This window comes from Ambystoma mexicanum, chromosome 6q (assembly GCF_040938575.1).
Source record: "Ambystoma mexicanum isolate Mex_15411 chromosome 6q, UKY_AmexF1_1, whole genome shotgun sequence".
NCBI lineage: Eukaryota > Metazoa > Chordata > Amphibia > Caudata > Ambystomatidae > Ambystoma > Ambystoma mexicanum.
This window is the reverse complement of record NC_090937.1, coordinates 965,980,054-966,002,508: the sequence shown is the minus strand read 5'-3', so window position 1 is coordinate 966,002,508 and position 22,455 is coordinate 965,980,054. Positions and strand designations below refer to the sequence as shown.

At 43.3% G+C, this 22,455-nt stretch overlaps 1 protein-coding gene across 16 annotated transcripts in view; it reads right to left on the bottom strand.

Annotated features, from left to right (window-relative positions):
- The window catches only part of TENM3 (teneurin transmembrane protein 3), a 1,347,981-nt gene that overhangs the window by 246,341 nt on the left and 1,079,185 nt on the right, over nt 1-22,455 (bottom strand). For all 16 annotated transcript variants that reach the window (XM_069631455.1, XM_069631458.1, XM_069631457.1 and 13 more), the window contains one exon: nt 4,819-5,057. In XM_069631455.1, coding sequence (XP_069487556.1) covers nt 4,819-5,057 — 239 coding nt within the window. The remainder of the gene's footprint in view (nt 1-4,818; nt 5,058-22,455) is intronic.

The following is a 22,455-nucleotide window of genomic DNA, read 5'->3' as shown; positions in this document are numbered from 1 at the left end:
ATTGGTGGAGGCTCCTACTGAGGACGTCAATGTTTTTTCACACTGGCCAATGTGGAAACCTCTCTCCCAAACAGTTGTAGACCCACCTGACTGTTGCACAGTTCTTGAAGGAAATACATCTCTGGAGGCATGCCGCCTAGGCGCGGCGGAGGGGCTTATCTCACTCTGGCTGATAACATATTTTGACAAATAAAAGGGGCGTTCTAAAAGTAAGTTCCAATTGACCTTTTTCAAAAAGCAATTGTATACTGAAGCAAAATACATATTAGAATCAATTATGTTAAAAGAGGCCACAGATTCACCGATACCTTTCTTAAGTAAACATTGATGCCTGATACAAACTTGAACATGTATTACGCCTCCAAAGTATTTCAATCCGCGCATTATTATGCAACAGTGCCCTTCAAAGATGCCCACCGCTTCCCAACAATTGTAGCCACATTCAGTGTTGAAATACTGCCCATTGCACAATCATTTCCAGATTCCCTTCTAAAGTGTATGGTTGCAACTTTTCACAGCAACATTTCCCAGGCTTGCACAAATGGTCCATCCAAGCTGCAATGCCAGACGTTGCCATAGAGAACGACGGGTGGCGGGGGTGGCATCGATAGAAGGGAGGCAACAAATAATTAGTGTTTTACTCCAAATTATTCTGAATATTAGTTGTATTGGAATGGTAAAACCCAGTAGTACTTTTCTAAAAAGAACTCATGGTAGTGGTTTAATGAATATTAAAAACCATATTGACCGTTCAGCCTGACTTTATTGAAAAGCGTGCTTTGAATCTGGTATGTGCAGTCAGGTTCGGACTGGGCCATAAAATGGACTAGGGCACCAATGAAAAAGTGTCCCACAGTTGCAAATGGCAATTCATTCCTTTTGTGACACTGTTTGAATAGCAGCAGAGAGAGTGCTTTGATAAAGTGTGATGCTAATTGTGCATTTTCAAGAAAATGTATTCAGCAACACTGCTCCAAACTACTAGCGGCAGAGTGAATGAACTCATCAAACTGGCCCAAATTGGCCACAGAAGAGGCCCACTTTGACCAAACAAACTGGCCCACACCAGCATTTAGTGTTTTTGGTTTGCCCATGGGCCCCTCTGCCCTATAGGCCAGTACGAGCCTGTGTGCAGAGGCACCAATGGTAGTTCTGATGGCCCAGCCATCCGCTTATTCTACAGAGATGTGATCAACCCATCGGGCAGTATGCATGCAGCATTCCAGCATTGCCAGGCCTGCCCGTCTAGGAAATCTTAAGATACTAGAACATTTCTAGTATGCAAACCTAGTGTGTCTTGCCTTCCCATCTTAAATCCATGCTCTGGTCATTATTGTCTGTTAAGTTCACGACCTGAAGTCGGAAATGTGGTTTAATGCAATGCAATTCACACAAAGAAAAATACAAAATGCAATTTTGATATAGTAATAAGATGGTAGTGTACAGAATCCCAAAAAGGCTAATGAGTTTAAAAAAATTTAATCTACAAGTAAAACCACATGAGGGCCTGTATTTGGGGGCCTTTCAACCATTTAAATGTAGAAACACTCCCCTTAAAGTCAATAAGTGAAATGGGCAAAACAAAGGGCGCTTTTTACAGACTTAGGGCCAGATTTACAAAAATGTTTTAACTGGGAATGTCCCACTGAACACAATGTTGGGAATGAGGCCCTTAGTTGTTTACTGCTGCCTTGAATGCCCCCTGTGCGGATGCGCCAACCAACCAGAGCCATTTATGCATTTGAATAAATGAATGAAGGAACCCAGGGTGTGCCGGCACACACACACTTTTCCTAGTACATGCAGTATGACGGGCATCTCACACCGGGAATGGGACAGTTTGAGGACTCTGTAATCCTCCTCTACCCTGTGTTACTAGGTCCCCATGCTCGCAGTCATTGTTGATGAAGGCATTGAGATGGTAACTCATGCTGTAACTACACCTACCATCCCTCAGGAATCTGAGGGACATCAAGAAAATGGACTACACAGCTTTGTAAGATTTAAGACATGAGCTTCACTTTGCAATTCAGCAAATGCTTGAACGTATAACAAATCAGTCGTATGGTGGCTACAAGCAATTTTCAGTGAGGTTTGGATGTGTTGAGAAAAAGATGAATTACCAACCCAAGACTAGAATTAAAGTGTATATAACTGGTTCCCCGGTTCCTCACCATCCGACTTTCCCAAAGGTGGAAGGAATGAGGGGGTGGGTAAGAACGAAACGTCTTCCCCTCCCCCACACAGTTTACAGCTTTGCCCTAGGTCAGGTGTCTGCAACGTTGGGCTTTCCAGATGTTTCAGACTACAATTCCCATGATTTCTGGGTATTGACTTTGCTGGTTTGGGATGATGGGAGATGTAGTGCAAAAGATCTGGCGAGCCAAAGGTTACAGACCCCTGCACCAGGTGACGGTGGCAGGCCCTCTGCATTTCCTCTTTTGAAGTGCTGGTCCTCATCTGAGGTAGAGGGAAAACAACTTTGCTGGACCGTTGCTGGAATGATTAATGCAAAGTGAACATCAAGAGCCGGCCTTGCACGATCCTCCTCTGTATTTTTGATTTCATCTCAGAGATTTGTTTCTACAAATGCAAACAATCTCGCTTAGAACAAAACGCTGTACTGGTATTGCTGGTCAACAGGTGTTTATAGGTTATATGTCACTTTACCGACGGAAAATTCAGAATGGTACATTTCACCACGACCAAAACACCGAAAAACACAGATTTATTATTTTTTTTACGTGGGGGTGGGAGGCTCCCCCTATTCCCCTGATTTTTTATACTTATAAACGCCACCCCAACCCAATCTCCACCCATTTTAACCCCTTACCCCACTACCCTATACATATATTTATTTAATTTTTTTGTGTTTTCGTTATTGTTCGGGATGAAATGTACCACTCTGAAATGTTTTCAGTAAATTGACTGGGTACCGAGTTTATATCCTGCAGGATTAGAATATGTTTAATTGAATTCAGCACCCCCCTTATTTCTGAAATGTGCAGGGTTAAGGAATAAAATGAGCATTCTTAGAAAGTGCCTGCATGTTTCCAATTGTATATCTCTGGAAAGAAAGGATGGAGAGCGTTTTGCCCTGAAAACAGGGAGAATAGTATTTTGCTCTTACAAAACTATGGAGAGGAACATAGACCCATATTATGCGCCATCTAAAAGGAGGCATTTCTTTATTTTTGGTTTTCCAATATATTCAAACCACTCAATTGTGTTACATGACAGTTGTGATTCAATCTTAAAAAAAACTTGCCATCCCCCAACATACCCCAAAATGGAATCCCTGATAATAGAAATGTCATCACTACTCATTACAATGCACACTTAAAGTTGTTATGTAGCATTGAAAGTACGGTGAAAGACGGTGAGGGGGGGATAGCTCAGGGGCAACACGTTTGTCTTGGAAGCAAGACAATGCAGCGCAAAACAGGTTTGAATCCCGATCCCACGCTTAGAAACCAAGCTCTGGTGTTAAGCGCATTATAAAAGAACAATTATAATAATTATAACCCATCACAGTTTGGACTGTACATGAAATGACTCAACATCACTTCTCAATCATCTACTTAAACCCATGTCTGCGCTGGTCCAGCAGGTTTGCCCAGGTGAGCCCTCACCCTTGCCCAGATGTTCTTAGGTCGACACAGAGTGTGATACATTTAGTGTAATACCTTTCATGCAACCCAGCAATATCCTCTACGCCAGCAGCAAAGCCATGTTCCAAAATCAAGTCTGGATGGGGGGCGAGACCTAGCTCTAGGGTGAGTAAGAGTTGCAATGGGGACTGCCACTAATGAATGGAACTTCTTCGATTACCTAGTGCCAGGCCTCTTGCATTTTGGCCTTATTATGAAAGAAGGAACCCCGGTAGACTACTGATACAAACTGGTTGACAGTGTCTACTTTGTCTACATCCGGGTGGATCAAGATCAATATATAATAGAAGACAAAGCTAGTAGAAACAGGGGCTAGAGTAAGACCTCTATGAAGAAGGGGACGGACCTTCCTTCATAGAGGTCTTACTCTAGCCCCCGTTTCTACTAGCTTTGTCTTCTATTATATATTGATCTTGCGTTTTGGGACAGAACCCGTCATAAATGGAGTAGCGTGCCTAGATCGGGCTTGCATTTCACACTGGGCTCCCTTACCTCGGGAAATGGCTTATGTAACCCTTCATACTACCTGGTAAGTATTTTGAAATGGATCAGAAGAGGGCGAGCATTTATCGACACCCTTTTGGTTTGTTCACATGCAGGAACCCATTGCTCCTCTCCAATTGGCACCCCCAATTCTTTCTCGAGTTTCCGCTGGACTTTATCAACAGCTTAATTTCTTGTATATTATTATAAATTGTAGTGAGCAAATGACGACACCCTACGGCAGTCAAAATGAGATCTGTTGCATATTTGATATATCGTTTCCGCACCTTTGAGAATGTTCCATTTAGTAACCGTCTTCTCTGACCCAGCCGATGTTACTGGCCGAATTCACTTCCATGCATCTGTGTAAAATGTTTCTCGAATGCAATGAATGAGTGGTTTGCCCTGGGAGGAACCCAATCACGGACACGCCTAGGTGCTCTGACACTACTATGGTGGCGATTTGGCAGCGTATAAAAGCATTTTAACCTATCAACATTACATGAAACGGTCAGTTTTATCCATCTGCATTGGTACTCCCCCCCCCCCCTTTGTAGGCCACTAGCAAAAATCGTGTTATTTTTAGAACTCGTGGTACCTGGGTAATACAAAAAAACCTTCATGCAACATTGTCAGTTAATAAAACGCCGATTGATTGTCTTACCTATAAAATATGAGAGAAGAATAGCCAGCAGGATGGAGACCCCTACAGCACAGAGTGCCGTACATTTCCAACTGCAGTACTTCGAAGACTTCTTGAATTTGAAAGCACTTCTTGATAAGGTGTTTCTAGGTAATGGTCGCGTGGGTGGCGAATAAACCGCACCAGATGCCATGGTATATCCTGGTGTTGCCGTACTGAACAGTGGGGTGGTGCCTGTTCCCGTCTTAAAAAGGAAATGCCTGTGGAGACAAAGCAGAATGCGGGAAGGTCAAGCAGGGAAAGGACACAAACAGGCAGGCATTGTAGATGCAGCCATGTTTAACTAACAAAATATCGATTAACATTTCTAGTAGTGCCCATGATTTAAGATTGAAGAAGTATTGATCCGAGATTAACATAGTAGTAATAGATGTTAATGAAAAGTTATTTATTAAAGCATACGGCTAATTTAATTGCCGAGAACGGGTGTTCATGATTCCGTCTGTGAGCTAGAAAGGTTGAGACACTGATAGCGGAAGGCACTCCAATTCTAGAAATGATCCTGGATACGGTCAATGAATGTACAAACATACACAACTAACAACCAGAATAGATGCAGACATTACTCCAGGCAGGCATTACAGTGGCCACCTGGACAGCTACACCCATGGCCATGGATACGCCGACATGCAACCAGTATCCAGAGAACTATGCCCATGCTCACGGCGTTTATGGATCACTAACCTGGATATCCCCATGCATGCACCCAGGTATGGATGACGCATGACCCCCTCCTAACCTGATAACGCCAGACATGGCAACATTTAATACCAAATGTTATCCATTACTCTGTTTCCCTGTGCTGAAATCTTTGAGCAAGGATCAAAACAGAGATGGAATAATAAAGATCCTGTGCGTACCTGCCCATATCTGCCCGTTTCAGCATGTTCTTGTCGTATGCCCCCTTTGTGTGCATCTGATTATTAAGGCCCTGATTCACTGAATTGTTTTATAATGGCGCAATCCCATAGGAAAACGCTGTGTGAATCCGGCCATTAGCGACTTGCATCGTGGAGACAGCACCAAGGACATTCTCTGCCTACACATACATGTTTAAGACTGGCCATGTGATATTGTTTGGATCTTATAGTTCAGGTTATTGTTCTTTTTTTGTCTACACCTTAAGACGGACAACTCTTCTGCACTGGGCTCAGGTCGAGGGTACATGCAGGGGGACGGAGTCCACCCACTTTATTCAGAGGGGGGGACTCAGTCCCCGCCAGCTAAAAGAGAAACATTGGATGTCCTCTTTGAATTTATGAATTAAAGCCGCCCTCAGGGATCAAACCGCAGTCATCAGGTTTGTAGAATGGATACTTCACCACTGCACTATATAACCTGATGAAAAATAACTAACAACTAAAGGTGAAATATCCCATTTCGGTACTGCAAGTCCCAGGGAAAACATTTCTGTTGGTTCTTGGAGTTTAAAACATGCACATCTTTTAACGTTTTCAAAAACACTATTAGAAGAAAAAATCCTCTCTGGGTTTTGTGTGTGTGTTGCTTTTATGAAAGGCAAATGCCATTCGTCCTGGTCAATTTGGGTGATTATGCAAAGCCAATGTCATGAAATGTGCATATTTCGCCTTGAAATGCAAATTGTTGGCAACGTCGCATTCATTGCGTTTGTTGATGAGTCCCCCCACATTAATTTTTAGGACTTGACCCCTGAGCAAGAGTAACTGTATGCACCCACGATTACTGATCCCACAATTGTATCTCGTAATGAAGCGCTCCTGAAATGCTCTTAGGTTGAGATATGCGCTCCACCCTACACTCACATCCATTTAGGCAAAAGCAGCACATCGGGAGGTGTGCATGCCACACACCTGTCACTGGCACTATTCAAATGCAGAGCAATCTGTTCACAGACACTGGGCCTGATTCATGGAATTGTTTGCACAGTGCAAAGTGACCTTTCACTGGTGAAAAGTGACTTGTGACTTTGCATTGCCAACAAACACCCTGATTCATGGAAAAGTGAAAAGTGTCTTGTTGCCATGCAGTCACAGGAATCAGGCCCATTATAGTTAACCTCTGCATTTAAGCAAGCAAAGTCACTTTGCACTGCAAAAATACACTTTGCACTGTTCCATCAAACAGGGGGAGCAGTGCAGAGTGTCCTCGACATTTAACCTCTGTATTTAAGCCTCACGATATGGGCAAAAAGTATGAAACAAAAACTCCATCCTCGGTCTGCATTAACTGAAATTAACACTGTACGGCACAACTGAGCAGCACTGCAAGTATGTGCATACGCGCAGCCCACGGGCCCTGACATTTGGAATATGGCATGTATGAGCCATCCATGCACTCTGCACTGTATAATTTGCCTCTTATGCATTAATATGTGACAAGTGTTAATTAATGGTTCTTCTAGTTGTGCAAGTCTAAAATCATTATCTACAACTTTACTTCCCCAGGGCTGTGGCACAGAATGTGTTTGCAAGCACAAACCCCTCTTTTCCTGTATTTGACATACATTTTGACCTCATTGAGTATTTATCATTTCTTGTGCAGCCAGATTTTCTCATGTGCCTTTTGCGAAGGTCGCCTAGCAACCAGCATACACCATGCACGCTTCACATGACAAATGTGTTTTGACGTCTCTTGCATGCACGCTACGCCCCCGCTAGTGTGAGCTGTCACTCTTGATGACAGGCAGTCACTGCAAAAGGACACCTACAGCAGTAAGTGTCCGCACGGTAATTAGGCCACAGACTTTAACATTTTATAGGAGTTCTAATCTCCCAATTTTACAAAGGTTCTTTGTAAAGAAGCATTAACATTTCTGATTAAGATTTCCTAAAATGTCAATTACTGAGCTGTGTATATATTTGTACGAAAGGCTATTCATTCAGAGAGTAAAGTCATTGACTAGGCTCCTAAGATGGTTCCTAACTTTTTTTGTTAAGAGACTGCACTCCACAGTGGGCCTCCAACAGTGATCACCCTTCGCTACCACAGTGCATCTCAGTGTGCACGGCTGTGTGTTCATCCAGTTATGTGCAAAGACAATGAATGGGCTTCATCTGTGCCAATGCAGCCACGCATGGACAGCGGTCTGCTGCATTAAGGTAATGAAAAGTCTGCAGAGAGGAAGCAGAACTTATTCCACCCAAAGATTCTTAGAAATAAGAAAAGCATGACATTTTGCTATTTCAACAGACACATACTCTTAAAGCAGGTCCATAAGAAATGTAAGGGTTTCATCTAATAGTTACCCTTTGCCCAAACCATTGCTGACAATAAAGTGTACAACAACAATAGGGTGGAAAGTTACTTGCTTGCAACTAGCACACTTAAATAGGTTGCAAAAGTCAGCCTCTGGCTATAGGGCCTGATTCATGCAAGCGTTTTATAATGGTGCAATCTCATAGGAACATTTTCTGTGAATCAGGCATGTATTCAAAACGTCCAGCTGGAGTGGGTCGCTATGCACAAAGCATCACAAAGCACGGCAACCATATTTACCAAGGCTTTGAAAATTGCCAATTCGCAGATAGACTAACACTAAAAAAATTTTAAAAGCAGGCCTTGGACACCCTCCTTGCCAGTTGTTGGGGAGATACTGAAGCTGTTGCACAGGCACAGTGCTTACCACGTTTCAACTATACACTTTGCACAAAGGGTCATGAATCAAAAATAAAGAACAATGAAAAAATTGAGTAATTAATTTGTAGTGTCGACACAGCATTCGGACATATTTTTTGTATGCATTAGTGACCAGGGAATTTATTTTACTGGCGATTTATAAGACTGCAAACAAAAACAAAAAAATGAACCATCATCAAATCATCAAGCCGTCACACACAAAATAATTAGGCTTCATCAGGAACGTTTAAAAAAAACCTTACTACCATGAGACTGCACGTCTATGATTGGTTGACTGTCGGACTCGTGCTGTTTGTGGAGGACACATGCAGTAGCAGCATCTTTAGGAAAAGGCCATTTAGACTTGCACTACACAGAAAATAGTAGGGTGTGAAAGTCAAACGTTGATGAAAAAGAATTGGGTAAAGAGGCTGATTTACTAAGCTAAATAAGGAGTAAGACAACATTTACTTGGCTCAAAAAAACTAGTGAAAGTAGAACTAAGATATTTTTGGTGTAAGTTGAGCTTAGTAAATTAACCCAATACATATATGTGGGGCCGATGGACCAAGCTAAATAAACAGTGGAAGTAAAACTACATTTACTAAGCTAAACAATAGGGTAAGTAAAACTTACACCAGAACAGACTTGTTCTTACTTAAGCTTCTTATTTAGCTTAAGTGCATCAACCCCATATGTATTGTAATAATTATTACTATCTATTCCTGAGTTACTGGTAATGTCCATTCTTATGAACTTTGCAAATGGATGATTAGGTTATATTAAGTAGTGGCTGTTAGGCAGTACCCTTGGGGAACACTACACACAATTAAGACTACAGGTGTAAGCACAATCTCACCTTTGGTACAAGCCTGTACTACACAGTTATGTGGTAGCAGTGGCTGAGCAGACAGACTTATCTGAAGAGTAATGTGAGCAGTAGAAGACGTTGCACAAAGGACTTGCAATCACAGTAGTTCAAACAAACACTATTCAAGGTTTCTTGGTAAAAGAATATACATCTATTTACACAGTCATTTGGAAAACATTCCACTAGTGAGAACGCAGCTCAATATCACACTCTAATACACTACAGTACACAACCAATACGTTTCTGAACAAGTTAAGCTCCCTCAAAGTGGGAGAAAAGTGGCACTTCAGTTACTTTCAAAAGGGGTAGAAAGACAAGGTTAAACGAATTTAAAGCACAATTACTTTCATAGGCAGGGCAAATAGTTTCAGTTCACTACAACCAGCAATTCAATTCAATGGGCCTAGGCCAAAGTCAATGGTTCAGAGTCTTGGATAGGATAGCACAGTTCTGGTAGTAAACGGTTAAGTCTTTGCCAACGTTCGAGGAAGTAGTTTGCCAGAAAAAGAGTTATATGTCGGTTTAGAAGCGAACAAGGCCCCAAAGTTGGGAAAGTTTCACAAACTTTCACCGTGGCAAAATGTATTTCCACACCGCGTTTGCACAGTACTTTAAAAATGAAGAAAAGCTGTAGCCGAGGCAGTTGTTCCTGGCAGTTGCTGCAGATCTCGCTGTTCCTGAGCTTCAGTCGTGGTGACAAGGAGGACGACGTTGGGAGGTTCCTGCACTGCCCAGGGAAGAGGCCACCAGCTTGGCTAAGCGTCGGTTTTAAGGTGTGAGTGCCTTTAATTTTACAAACTGGTATCCTTCTCACTGGCTATCCGGTTTTCAACAGCACTCTGAAGAAAATTCGACCAGTATGGAGGCAGTGTCCAGGTGGTTTACGTGTTGGTTGTTCCCCCAGCTCAAGGGAAGAAGTTGTTCTTGAAGGAGCTTCTCTGTCGATAGAGTTCCAGGCAATTCAGACCTGCAGCAGCGCTTCACCGGGCAAACCAATGATCCAGGAGTTGCAGCAGTTACCTTCCTTCAGCTCGTCTTCAGTTCTTTCGTTCCAGCGGTCAAATCTGCCTTCCAAGTCCCAGAGACCTGTTTTTAAACAGTTTTCTCCCATTCATTCCAGCCTAGCTGCCACTCACGCAGCAGGGTGCATTCAGGTCTCCTAGGAGACTAAGCACAGGGAGTTTCAGGCCCCTCCCTCACATCCTGTCCACCCCAGAGACTCAGGCGCCAGAGGAGGGCTTCAGCACTGAAGCCCGCCAAAGGGCATCGAACAAAGGGACCAAACCTGGTTTGGCACGCAGAGTTAAACACAAGAAGGACCTTTCCTAAAAGAAACGGCAAAAAAAGATGGCCAGAGTCTGTTTTTACAGAGGGGTCATGAGGAATGGGTAACATTTGACTGTTACATGAGTGTTTAGACATACGGGATGCTAAGCAGCCACTCCAGCACTCTATAGGAAGATAGTGTGTGCTGTCTATGAATTTAAAAAGGACTAGCAAAATCAATTTAACTTCACATGTTCTGGGAGACAGTAGTCAGTCCCAGAGAAGGTATGTAAACCTTGAGGAGTCTGAAAGACACCCCTGTGCCACTGCACTGAAGGTGCTAGTGTGACACAAGAAAAAATATGATGCCTATGGAGTTGTTTAAAACCCCATATCCAAAGAACACAAAAGTAAAACACATTGAAAATGAAAAGTTCAAAGTCCCAAAATATAGCAAAAGAGCTGGAGGGCTCTAAGGTTGAGGGAATTTAGCACTTGGGTGAGAATTCTCCTTAACACTGGCATTTTACTATCGTTGAATATTACTGCTAGCAACTAACCTTTGGATATATTTATATATATGATATTGAATTAAATAAAACATTTTCCTAAACGAACAAGACAATTGATGAAAAGGTGTCACACGTGAAGGGAGAACAGGGAAAAGGAACTGCAGCAGTACTAGTTTGGCTAGGTTTTCATCTATCACAGTCATCTAAGCAGAAGATCAGAAGGCTGCAAAATGTGCAGGACTAATAAGACATGTTAAAATATTCAAGACTAGCATAAGAAGCGTTAGCCCGATGCTAATGCACTGGAGTGGTGTTTCCACAGTATTCTTAAAACTTTGATATAGCAGGGCCCAGAAACAACCTTCAACAACCAAAATAACCGCTGAAACCCACCTGAGTGGCGTGTGTTGACGTTTACCAACAAAACACGTGTCACAAAAATATGGTTTCAACTCTGTTTTCTGACCAGGGTTGGGAATCAATGGCTATTGGAACTAGGGGTGGCTCTACAACTAAAAGGTGTGCCCCAGCCTTTGAACTGTCAGGATGGATCAAACTATGGCAAGTATAGGGACAGTATTGGGTATACAGCGCCCATCAAGCTTTCTGGCCCCAATCGAAGACTCTCGATACTTGTAATCCAGTCATGGTCTTCCTGTGTGGCTCACTTATTTCTGATTCTAAAGATGGTCTTCCCTGCTCACTCTTTGCGGAACAGTGCCCTGTCCAATTGGTAACCACCAAAGCCTTTCTGCAGTTCAAGGCTCAGCAAGCGCTTGGGTCCATCAACTCTCAGGTGATTAAAAGCATGGTGGGCCTCTCAGTATTCATGTGACATCTAGCGCCATCACCTCTGCCAGCGGGCATGCTCTGGTACAGTCCATGCTCTGCTCCAGCGACTGCATGCTGGCTAGTGCTCTCAACTGTCCTGACCGCTCATGGCTGACCGTTGCCACTTTGATCACAGGCTCACACCTTACATAGGTCTCTCCCTTCAAGGGCTGATCTTTTGTGGCCCTGCATCAGGGGATCTCTATGTGTGTTTGGATACTCAGGATAGGTTCTGTTGTTCAAGTGTGCTGTTAGCACCTGCTAGTGTGGATCTGCACCCCTCCGCAATGCCAACAGCATTTGTAGCCATCTTTAGATCAGGGGCAGTTCAACCGTCCACATCTGGCTCTCCTCCAGCCCAGCTTCTCTGGGTCTTGCTACTCTGCCGTCCTCCGTGTTGTAGATCTTCTCATGTTGGTGAGTGTCTGTGGGGATCCCAGCTGGTATATGGGATCCAGTACAGTAGAAGAGTACATTGCTACATTGCAATCAGCAGCATTCACCGTTTTCTGGTATGCGCCCCATCTTCCTGAGAGGGTCCAGTCCCTTTTGGCATGTGGAACCCTTGCATTAATAAATAGCTTTGTCATATTATTCCTGGTCAGCATGTTCAGGTCTTGATGAGTGAGGCTCCACAAGGGCCCCCACTGGTGGCTGGAGTCTCAGGGTAACGTGTGACAATAGTTGGAGCTTCCTGTTGTGTCTGGGACCTAAGAACAGGTAAATCCAAGTAGTATTACTCTTCCCTGCCACTGACCTCATGTGCAGCTGGGGATTAGGTCTTTGGAAAAAGGAAGGAGATACTTAAGGTGGTCTTCAAGGGCTAGGTCCCCTCATTCGGAGAGGGGGCACAGGCTAGGAGCGGCATTCAGTTAGAATGCCGCCCTGTACCATTAGCAGGTAAGGTAGCACATAGCTCTGGCAGCAAGGCCGGTTTTCCTTTGTCGTAGTGTGCAAACAGGGCGGGACAGAAATCTTTCGGGGGGGCTTTGCACATCATTCATCATACAGTGGCAGGCAGAGTTGTATTTAATTAAAAAAATGGGTTTTTGAGAATAGCAAAGTCACCCTGATGACAGAGCCTAGGTTTTTCAGGGTGGCTGCTAAACAAATGCCCACTTGGATAAGTATGAGACAAAAAATCAACTTGGTCCTGTGATGGACAGCACTAACTACAGCTAAACTCTGTAGTCTATTCATCAAGGACTAAGAACGTATTAACCAAGAGACAATGTACAAAAGGGGGCACAATAAAATAAAATGGCAATGTTTCCAGTTTTTACGGAGCGCTCAATAATGAAGCTAAATGCAGTAACCTTGTACAAATTGCGCCCTGATGCCTCCGGGCCTGATGGTCTGCGCGTTATAAACAAACAAACAAGTTCTGCAATATTTTGTAGAAACAGCAACTGGGCCACAGCCTTTAACTTCATCTGACTATAACAGGCCACGAATCCCCAGGCAACCAGTCTAGTACCACCCCCCTACACTCTACTGAGTGTCTGAGCCAGACAAGTCTAAGAACCTTTCTCTATTGCATCTCATCTTCCATCTAGACAGCCTCTGCACCGTGGGCGCGTGCTAACACACAACGCGTAGTGTTTAACCCAACAAAATATAGAAAACCCACCCTGGAGCAGCACAACTGCCTGTTGACCAGAAACCAGTCTCACAGTGGAGACTGCACTGGAAACGCCACTCTCAACCTGCGTACAATTTACAGTCACAGTGTTCAGCAGAGAAAACAGGAAGTGGGCCATAAACGAAAGAGACCTCTTCTTTGCATGTCTAAATTATAAAAAGCTTGTCCTACATGTTATGTGATCTACCTTCATGGGCACTGGTTTATTGTATGGATTAGTTCATATAGGGTCTATGATCAAGAACTGTATGTACATGATTACAAAAAGAGAAAATGACAAAACACATGAGCAAAAAGAAAAAAGAAAACAAAAAGGAGGTCAAGAACATGCTACGTTCTTAGGAATTCATAACCGCAAGAAAGTGAGTTTTAAGAAAGGATCGGAAAGAAGACCGCGTAGAACTAAGTGAAGCGGGCTGGGAAGCAGAACTGGGCACAGGACAATGAAGAGGGGAAGGTGCAATGAAAGAGACCAGCCTTGGATTGTGAACTTCTCATCCAGGTGAAAGGTTGATCGACAAGTCTCACGCCTGCGATGCTAGCAGCTTTAGCATTCATGCCAGATGAGCCCAACTCAGCTGGGTACATGACAATGCCCGGCACTCCAAAAGGGTGGCCGCCATCATGGCCTAGCAAGGCAGGTCAAGGAACCAATAAGAAAAAAACAGAAAAAGACATTTCTCTGCATTTGATGGTACTTGTCAGGGAATTCATATCGGTTGAGGACCCTCCCAAAGCAACACTACCGCTTTTGCTTTCAGATAACCATCAGGGCTAAGCGATTCTGCAAGGAGAAGGTGACTTGATGGAGGAACCAGTTCACGTGTGCTAGTCACAGGGTTATTTCGTGGCGATCGTTATTACCGGATTTTCTATAACCAATGCCTTTCATGGTTCACACGAGGAAAACTGACGCAGATCGTGGAAATATTGCTTTCCTTTTGTGAAGGAAGCGGTGCCTCTGGGGACTCTCTGCTGGATCCATTGTGATACCCCTCAAACCTTCAACGGGAATGGGAGTGAATTCAACCCGTTTCCAGGGATGCAGCAGCAGGCAGGCAACAGGGAAACTTCAGGAACTGTGTCATGTATCCCATGCCTTCACAGTAGGCAATACCTAGTCTACATCTTTATTGAATGTAATCCTAACCTACCCATTGTGGCTGTTTATCTTCCAGTTGCCCCAGGTCACTACATTATCCCTTTTGCTCATGGTCTTTTTGCAGGGAATGTTGCTTCTTGAGATACTCAGTTCTACAGGTATAGTACTGGCAGAAGGGGAGGAGGTGTGCAAGGAGGAGAGGCAGGGGAGAAACCTGCCTCAACATTGGAGGTGGCTTGATGGTAGTTCTGAAAGTGTGTCATTGAACCCATCACACTGTAGACCCCGACTGCACTGTAGATCCCCCCACTCCCAACTCCCTCTGAAGCCAGGAGTCTGAATAGCTATTTCGCCTACCTTTGTACCATTAGAGGCATCTTTTACCACCATTCAGAGGCTATTCAGTTTCACAAAGATGCTAATCATTAGAGGCCTGGGCCACCTAAAAGCGGAGCCACTTTATCATATGGGGACTATTGATATTTTCTGGGCAGGCGCTTTTGTCCTCCACCACTGTACCGCTGCTGCTGTCCTCACGTTGCTCTCCGGTGGAGTGACATTTGACAGGCCTTACTCTTCTATCTGCCAGAGCAGAGCGATGCCTTCTGCCTCCAAGTGGGAGGGCTTTAGCCTTAGGAGAGGAAAAAAGTACCCAGGGGGCCTGCACAGCAAATCAGCGCGGTTTCTTTATAGCTTTATCAACACGTGGGGCCAGACTAACTGTTTTAATAAGTCATGCTTTGCAAGAATTCAGATAATGCATACAGGGTTGCTTAGCAACCCTTAGTGATCTATTGGCAAAAGCACATGAAAATGGATCTATGGATCAACTGAGGTTTTGTTGAATTGTCGAATTGCAAAATATAATGTGAGCACAAGAGGTGGCAATTGTGGAAAAATACAAAGAAAGAAAGAGGCGAAAAACATTTCTTCAGAAGAACCACATTTGGATAACATTCACACCATGAATTACATTCACTTTTATAATTGAAGCATAGTATAAAGTTGGATGAATATGAAGTTTATTTCATGAGAAGGCTACTCCGTTATACTTCCTAGCTTGAGGAAAAGTGATATGCCGTAGCATTTTTATATTTTACGTTTGGGAGCGTATCAGAATAATGGTGTCAATTTGACATGACAAATACACAACAGTTCACAATGTGTTGTAATTCAAGTGGATAACCGGAAGGGTGCTATCGGCAAGGCGGGGAGGGTGGGAGCGATGACTTATGCAGAGTTGCACACTTGGAGGGTGTGAATTGTTAATGACCAATCAAGTGAATTAATGTCCTTGTGAAGGTTCTCAGGCGGTATACCGTACTGTAAAAATTATATAGGAACGGGTACATTTGCAAGACAAGGAAGACTTAGACAGGCTACTTTCAGTGCTGATAGTAGCTTTCGTTTTTAAATAGGGGCCAAAATGGCACTTTAGACGACGCACATCCCATTCAACACATCTACTAATACATAGTCAAGTGGGATCACACGCAAAAGTTAGAAGAAATCAAAAGTTCAGGTGGACTGTTTGAGTTGCTAACATCAGCACTTTGTTTAACAGGTGAATCATGGTATCAAGCTCAGTCTCAGCAAGTAGTGAGGAGGGGGGATTCGCATAACCAAGTACGCCTACAGGCAATTGGGCTGTACAAGGATATTATTAGACTATATTCATTTGAAATCTAAAATACTGTATGGTTTACATTTCAGCAAGAATTACAAGCGACAAGTTCATTAAATTGAAACAAGTGGAAGTAATTTGACGATGAACACAGTGTTTGTAAGCGTTGGACTACTTAACGATCAATGAGCATCTGAACTGATTGGAAATAACTAGATTAATCAAACGTCTTGTTAACCCACAAGTATTTAATATTTTTTTTACATCACTTGTAAACTAAAGGAGACTAGTTACAATTACTTAATGAGTTGGAGCAAGGTTTAGTTGAATTAGCATGAAATAATTATCCTAATTCTGAAGAGGTAATCCATTTATTAGAAAATAATATTCATAGTATCACTAATGGATTGTACATTAGCTAACTGGGCGATGTAGTAGGGTTAGCAGTCATGTAGTAATACATAAACCCGATTGAGAATTACTAAGTATAACAAAAAATGAGGCTTACAATAGCAAGACTGTTTACAAACTGAGGGCACAGAGTATAGTAATAGATTTAAAATAAATAATTTGTGGTTCTCTTTTTGTTTCCCTGTTTCCATATGTTTGTTTATTTCTTGGGACGATTGATAGATGTATTGTAGTCAAACATGTTTGTTCTCACATGTTCCAGTAGGATGTTTTTTTGTGTGAATTAATGATATACCCATTGCCCTGATGAAGCTCACTAGAGGTTGTGAATAGTGTATGGCCTTGCGAGTGAAACACATGTTGACACTTAGATGGCACTTTAATTAATTGGTTTAGAGGTGGCACAAGAATTGAAAGAACCAGATGTTTACGTGTACTGGACTTTAATGTGCACATAGTCATGAATGTGTTGTATTTGAATGTGACTACAGTAATACGTTCACTATAATGATGTTGAGTAGAATTGTAACCACCCAAAATTATTTACATTTTCTTTGGATTGAGGCATCTAAGGAATATCACTTCCAAGGTTACAATATCAGGATTGGAAATATTCAAGGATGTGTATTTTTTTGTATTCATGTTTTAATTCTAAGTATGGAATTTTAAACAAATGGTTACAAACATAGGTGTTAAATTGTTGAATGTGAACAATAGAAATAGATCTATGAAAAATTACGAGCACTGTATGTGGCTGCCTTGAGTGAAAAATACGGATTTTGTAAAAGTGCACAAGTAGAAGTGGACTTAAGTAGCCAATTTGCTGCATATGTGCTGGTACTCACATACACAATATAAAGACTTCAATTCCTAAAAGATTCAGCTCAGACAGGATTCCAGATCCACTTCTTTCTACTTTCATGTAACGGTGGATAATGAGGCATGCCCCACACTTGGCATGGCACCAAGGTTCCGGAGGCTTACAGAGTGAGTGCCAGTCGAAAGTTGGCAATAGAAGCGGGTAAATCCATACAGGTCATAGTCTCCTTGTAGAGAGGGGATAAGTCGGGCGCTCACATCTGCTCTGTAAATCACACGAGAAGAGAGCCTAGTTACGATGCAATCTTCTGCCTTCATTGCACAATACACAAATAGCTCTGTCAGTGCGCATCATTTAGGCAAATGGCTGCTAGCTGAAATTAATTCAGGTAACACGGCAATGAAATGCCTCTTGTTTATAAGCATTTCATTTTTTAAATGTTGCTGGCAGGGAGTACCACCTAGTGTGAAAGTTGCCCAAAGATAATAGTCCATCAGCTCAAAAGCATAATAGATGGCACGTGCCATCAGCATGAAGGTGGTTTATCAGCCTCACTAACTCGCTGTCACAGCTAGAAGCACTACACATGCCTTATTATGCTTTCATGAGAAGAGTCTGCAATTTACATGTTAATGCACCGTGCTTCCTGTACCTCTCTTCAAGGTCTGCAGCAATACAAGTCACCCAGACAAATACTGGTCATCCTTGCTGAACCAGTCAGTCATCTGAGCTGTGTGTACGCTGTTTAGGGTGCTGGGGGGCTCTTCACACACAAGGCTCCATCCTCTGGAGCGCACTCCCCTTGAAGCTTGGCTACACCCTCTTTCCAGTGCGACCCTGAAAGCCGGACATCAACTCCCTGGAACTTTCAAGCAGACCAGATGACCTACCACTCAAAATCGCTGGTGGGCCAGGGTTTTGGGCCCAATTGACAAACGGACCATCCAACTCCTTCCGCATCAATCGACCTTCCATACGGCACGTAATGAAAGAATATGTAATAGTGCTGTGAAGCCGTGGAAGGTGTACTTGAGAGCACAACACATCTGTATATTGCTAATGACCTTCCAAAAAGGATGAATAAAGGTAGGTATCAACTTAAAATAGAACCCCCTCACTTCCTATGGCTAGTGCTGCATGTCATTGCCAATATGCACCACGCGGCCCAAAGCATGGTCGCGCAGAACATTACACCTAAGTATTGCTTTTCAAGGGGAAAAGACTCAAGAATGTGCCACTTTTTCTAAAGGATCATGGGCTCCTGCCACCAGGTTATCTCCCAAGGATCCAGTAGGAGTGCAACATAACATTATAGTAAAATGTTTCTGAATGTATTCATATTTGTGTACACTCTATGCAGACCTCTTACAGGATTAGCACATGATGCCCAGGTCTAGGCAGTAAACCCAAGAATAGACTAATCATTTTGACAGGTGTCACATGGAAGAGGAACATGCGATAGGGGCTTACGTTGTTGGTGAATGGGCTTGTAATGAACTGTGTTTTCGGATTTGACTCTTAGGAGTCTCAGGGTTCTTTAAAGGGGAACTGCAATGAGGGCGTGCACGTGAAGATCATCCCAGAAGAGAAAGACATATTACGCGTCTTTGGATGGTAGTTCCCAAACATTCATACAAATGATTATTTGAATATGAATATTCATAGCTACACTGCACCCATCACCGAAGTGGGGGATAATACTGCTCTGTGACAAGAGCAGTTGGGTCTGTGTTGAAGCCCGGAACAGTAGCAGTAAGTGCCAGTAGAGGCCAGTGCAGGAAAGTGTTGAGGGGGTTCAGTGCGCCTTCATTTCAAAAGGGTTACCTGCTTGGCAACGTGTATATAGACAACTGTTTGCAGAAGGCACGAAGGGCAGCCTGTGACCTGTGCATCCCCAAGATGGGAAATATTTCTGGCAAGCCAGGGAGGAGGCTACTTTCACGCACCCACAGTTGCTATAGGTTTTCACCATTGGAAGGATCAGCATTTTTGATACTCCGAGAATACCCAGTTGGGAAACAGTATTTGGAAGTGAGCTTGCACTGGAAAATCCATTTGTCGATCCAGATTTTGTTCGATATTATGAATCTTTAATATTAAGCTAAACATCACCCTAGTGGTTTTAAGGCACCAGTATCTTGTCTCAGAAATTTGTGTCTTTTGCTCCTGCTCAGGTAATCAGACTGTAGTGTATGAAAGAAGTAGAAAGAAAACACGGCAGATGTGAGGTGTATGAAGTAGCAGGAAAAGCAAAAGAAAACCGAACTAACAAATTGGGAAGATATGAGGTCAATAGAATAGTTGTACAAGGAGGGCTGCAAGTGTAATGGTAGACAGTGAATCAAATAGAAAGCTGTTCATAAAATATGGAAAGTAAGATATATTTTGGTAACTAACAATGTTGCAGGGATACATTTATAGACCTTTCTAAGGAACTGGGTTGCAGTAGGGTTGTGTGCTGGGCCGACATGTGCTCGGGGATAGCTTGAAGTGTGGAGCCTAGAATTGTCCCCTTGCGTTTTTAAGCATCTCCTCCAAACCTCAGGGATATAACCTGGGATTGTTATGTCACCCATCACAATGACCGAGCCAAGGATTGGCTTATAAGAAAGGTGAATGCATGGAAACCACAGTAGGAGAGAGGGAATGGCAATGAGGAAGGGAAGACTGCTCTGCATGAGGCATACACATGCAGGCCACTCCATGAGGGAGAATTCACGAATGCAAGTTGTGGGAATGGCGCGATGTCAGAACATTGTTTGTGCTTCTTCTATGGGCTGTCCACCACTCACTTACATGACATAGTAATGACTGGACCATTTCATTATATTCCCTGAAGGATGAAGGGAAGTTCACTGGGAAATACATTAATTTAGAGGCCAGGTTGTAAAATAATGCATGGCAGGCTACCTAAGTCAAAGAAAATATTCACTCAAGGACAACAATTTAAGAGAGCAACCATCCATTAAAAGACCTGCATGCAGTGACATTCTGCTAGCCTATTTTTGTCAAATTTCCCAGTGATGCAAATATACCCTTAACTCAGGAGTTGTCAAGTTTTGAGACCTCCCTGTACAGCATGGGTGTGACCAAACAAAGCGCTTGAGAAAACTTCCAATGTATTCTCTCGTGCACGAATGACCACAAACTGCCTGATCCTATAGAAAGGAAAGAGGAATTATTTGCACACTTAAATAAGGGTGGGATCTGCAATGTGGTTCTTCTGGGAACAAGTCTCTGGACCGGGCTGCCTGGAAGTTCTACAGGCCTGCTTGGATGATAATAGAGTTGGGTGATTCTGATTCCTCATGGGGTGATGCTAGAATCTCAGAGTAAATCTGCATAATCAAGCCTTGTCTAGCTTTCTCAACCCAGGCTGCAGTTATGTTGTCTTCTTCAAAGAGGGAAGCAGAGGAATTGTAGGTTCCACAAGGGTGTAGTCTGCTTTTCAGTTTACATTGTGACAAATTGCAGATATTCGCCCCTTCTTCCCTTTGGGGGACCTCCCGCTGTGAGGCTAGGAAGGTGGGCTCGATCTGCAAGACCATGCCTATGGGCTGAGGCAAGTGGGACCTCACTGGGAGAGACTCCCCCTTTGGGTACAAGGACTTCCGTTCCTGTGAGGAACACCATGAAGGAACTACCCCAGCCACGTATATGGTACTGTCTTCCCTAGAGAATACCATGGAGTCTTCGTGATCAGGAAAAATCCCCTTTAACTTGAGATGTGTATTTAACTTTAAGGAGTCAGAACAGATGGAGGATAGGAGAGTCCGATACGCAGGGGAAGCCCCCTGACCTCATCACGCCTTGTAGAGGGAGAGTCAAGGTACATTGCAGAGTACGTGAGTTTCGAAGAAGCAGAGCAGAAGATTTTGAGACACCGGAATCCTGGTGTACAGGACCACAAGGGAAGAGGAACGAACCAGAAGAGAAGGAGAAGGTACTTGGTAGTGGCATGACCATGTATTCAGAGTGGTTAGCAGGACACCCGAAGAACAGTGCCGAGACTACCGTGACAGGAAATCTGAATGCCTTCCGAGCACCAGAGTATGCAGATGGTAGATGTACGACGCCGAGCCGTGAGGCCGAAGAAGAAGTAGAAAGAGAGCGAGAAACAATACCCAAGTGAGAGCCAAGCCCTGCAACCCTTCCCCTGCATCATGAGAGCTACCGGGTGAATCCGGAACAGTGGTAGGCCGCTAGGGAATAATTTACCTAAAGCAACTCATCCCAGTCTTAAGGATAAAGAAAGTAATATTGGCAAAGAAAGCCTAAAAGATAACAGAAATAAAGAAACTTTGGAAAAACATCAACACAAGGGTTGTGAAGAACTTGTATGCGATACCAAGAAGAGGAGAAAGGTTGTTAGGAAAAACTACTTCCGAGAGAGGACCATAGAAAGGTCAAGAACCAACAGTTGTCTTGAAGAACTACTAGACGTAAAAAGAAAGACCATCAGAATGGACTATATTGAGAAATATACGGTATGATAAGAAACTTGGATAAAGAGAAGACCAAGAGAAGAAGAGACAGTCGCTTGGCCCATATTTACTTTAGTTATATTTAGTGATAGGGTCAGAGAGGGATGGCTTGGAGGGAGGACAGTTTCGTTGGACTTCCTGACATCAGAGGAGCACCTTTAATTTCATAAGACAGGTAGAGTATTCCCTTCAGTCATAGGGCGAGATAAGTCTTATTCTTTTAGTTCAATAAAGACAGTACAAACATGTCCTCAAAGTATCCAACTCCTTCTCTCCGACCCACCACAACACCTATACTTTGGGTGTTGTAGCCCCTTTCATAAAATGAGTGCTGCTAAAGTGTATTTATTTATTTGGGACTTTGTGGAGTGTTACATGCCACCCTACGGTTGCTTCGCAGTGCTTGTTGGCCTTGTACAAAGTGACTTGACATTAATG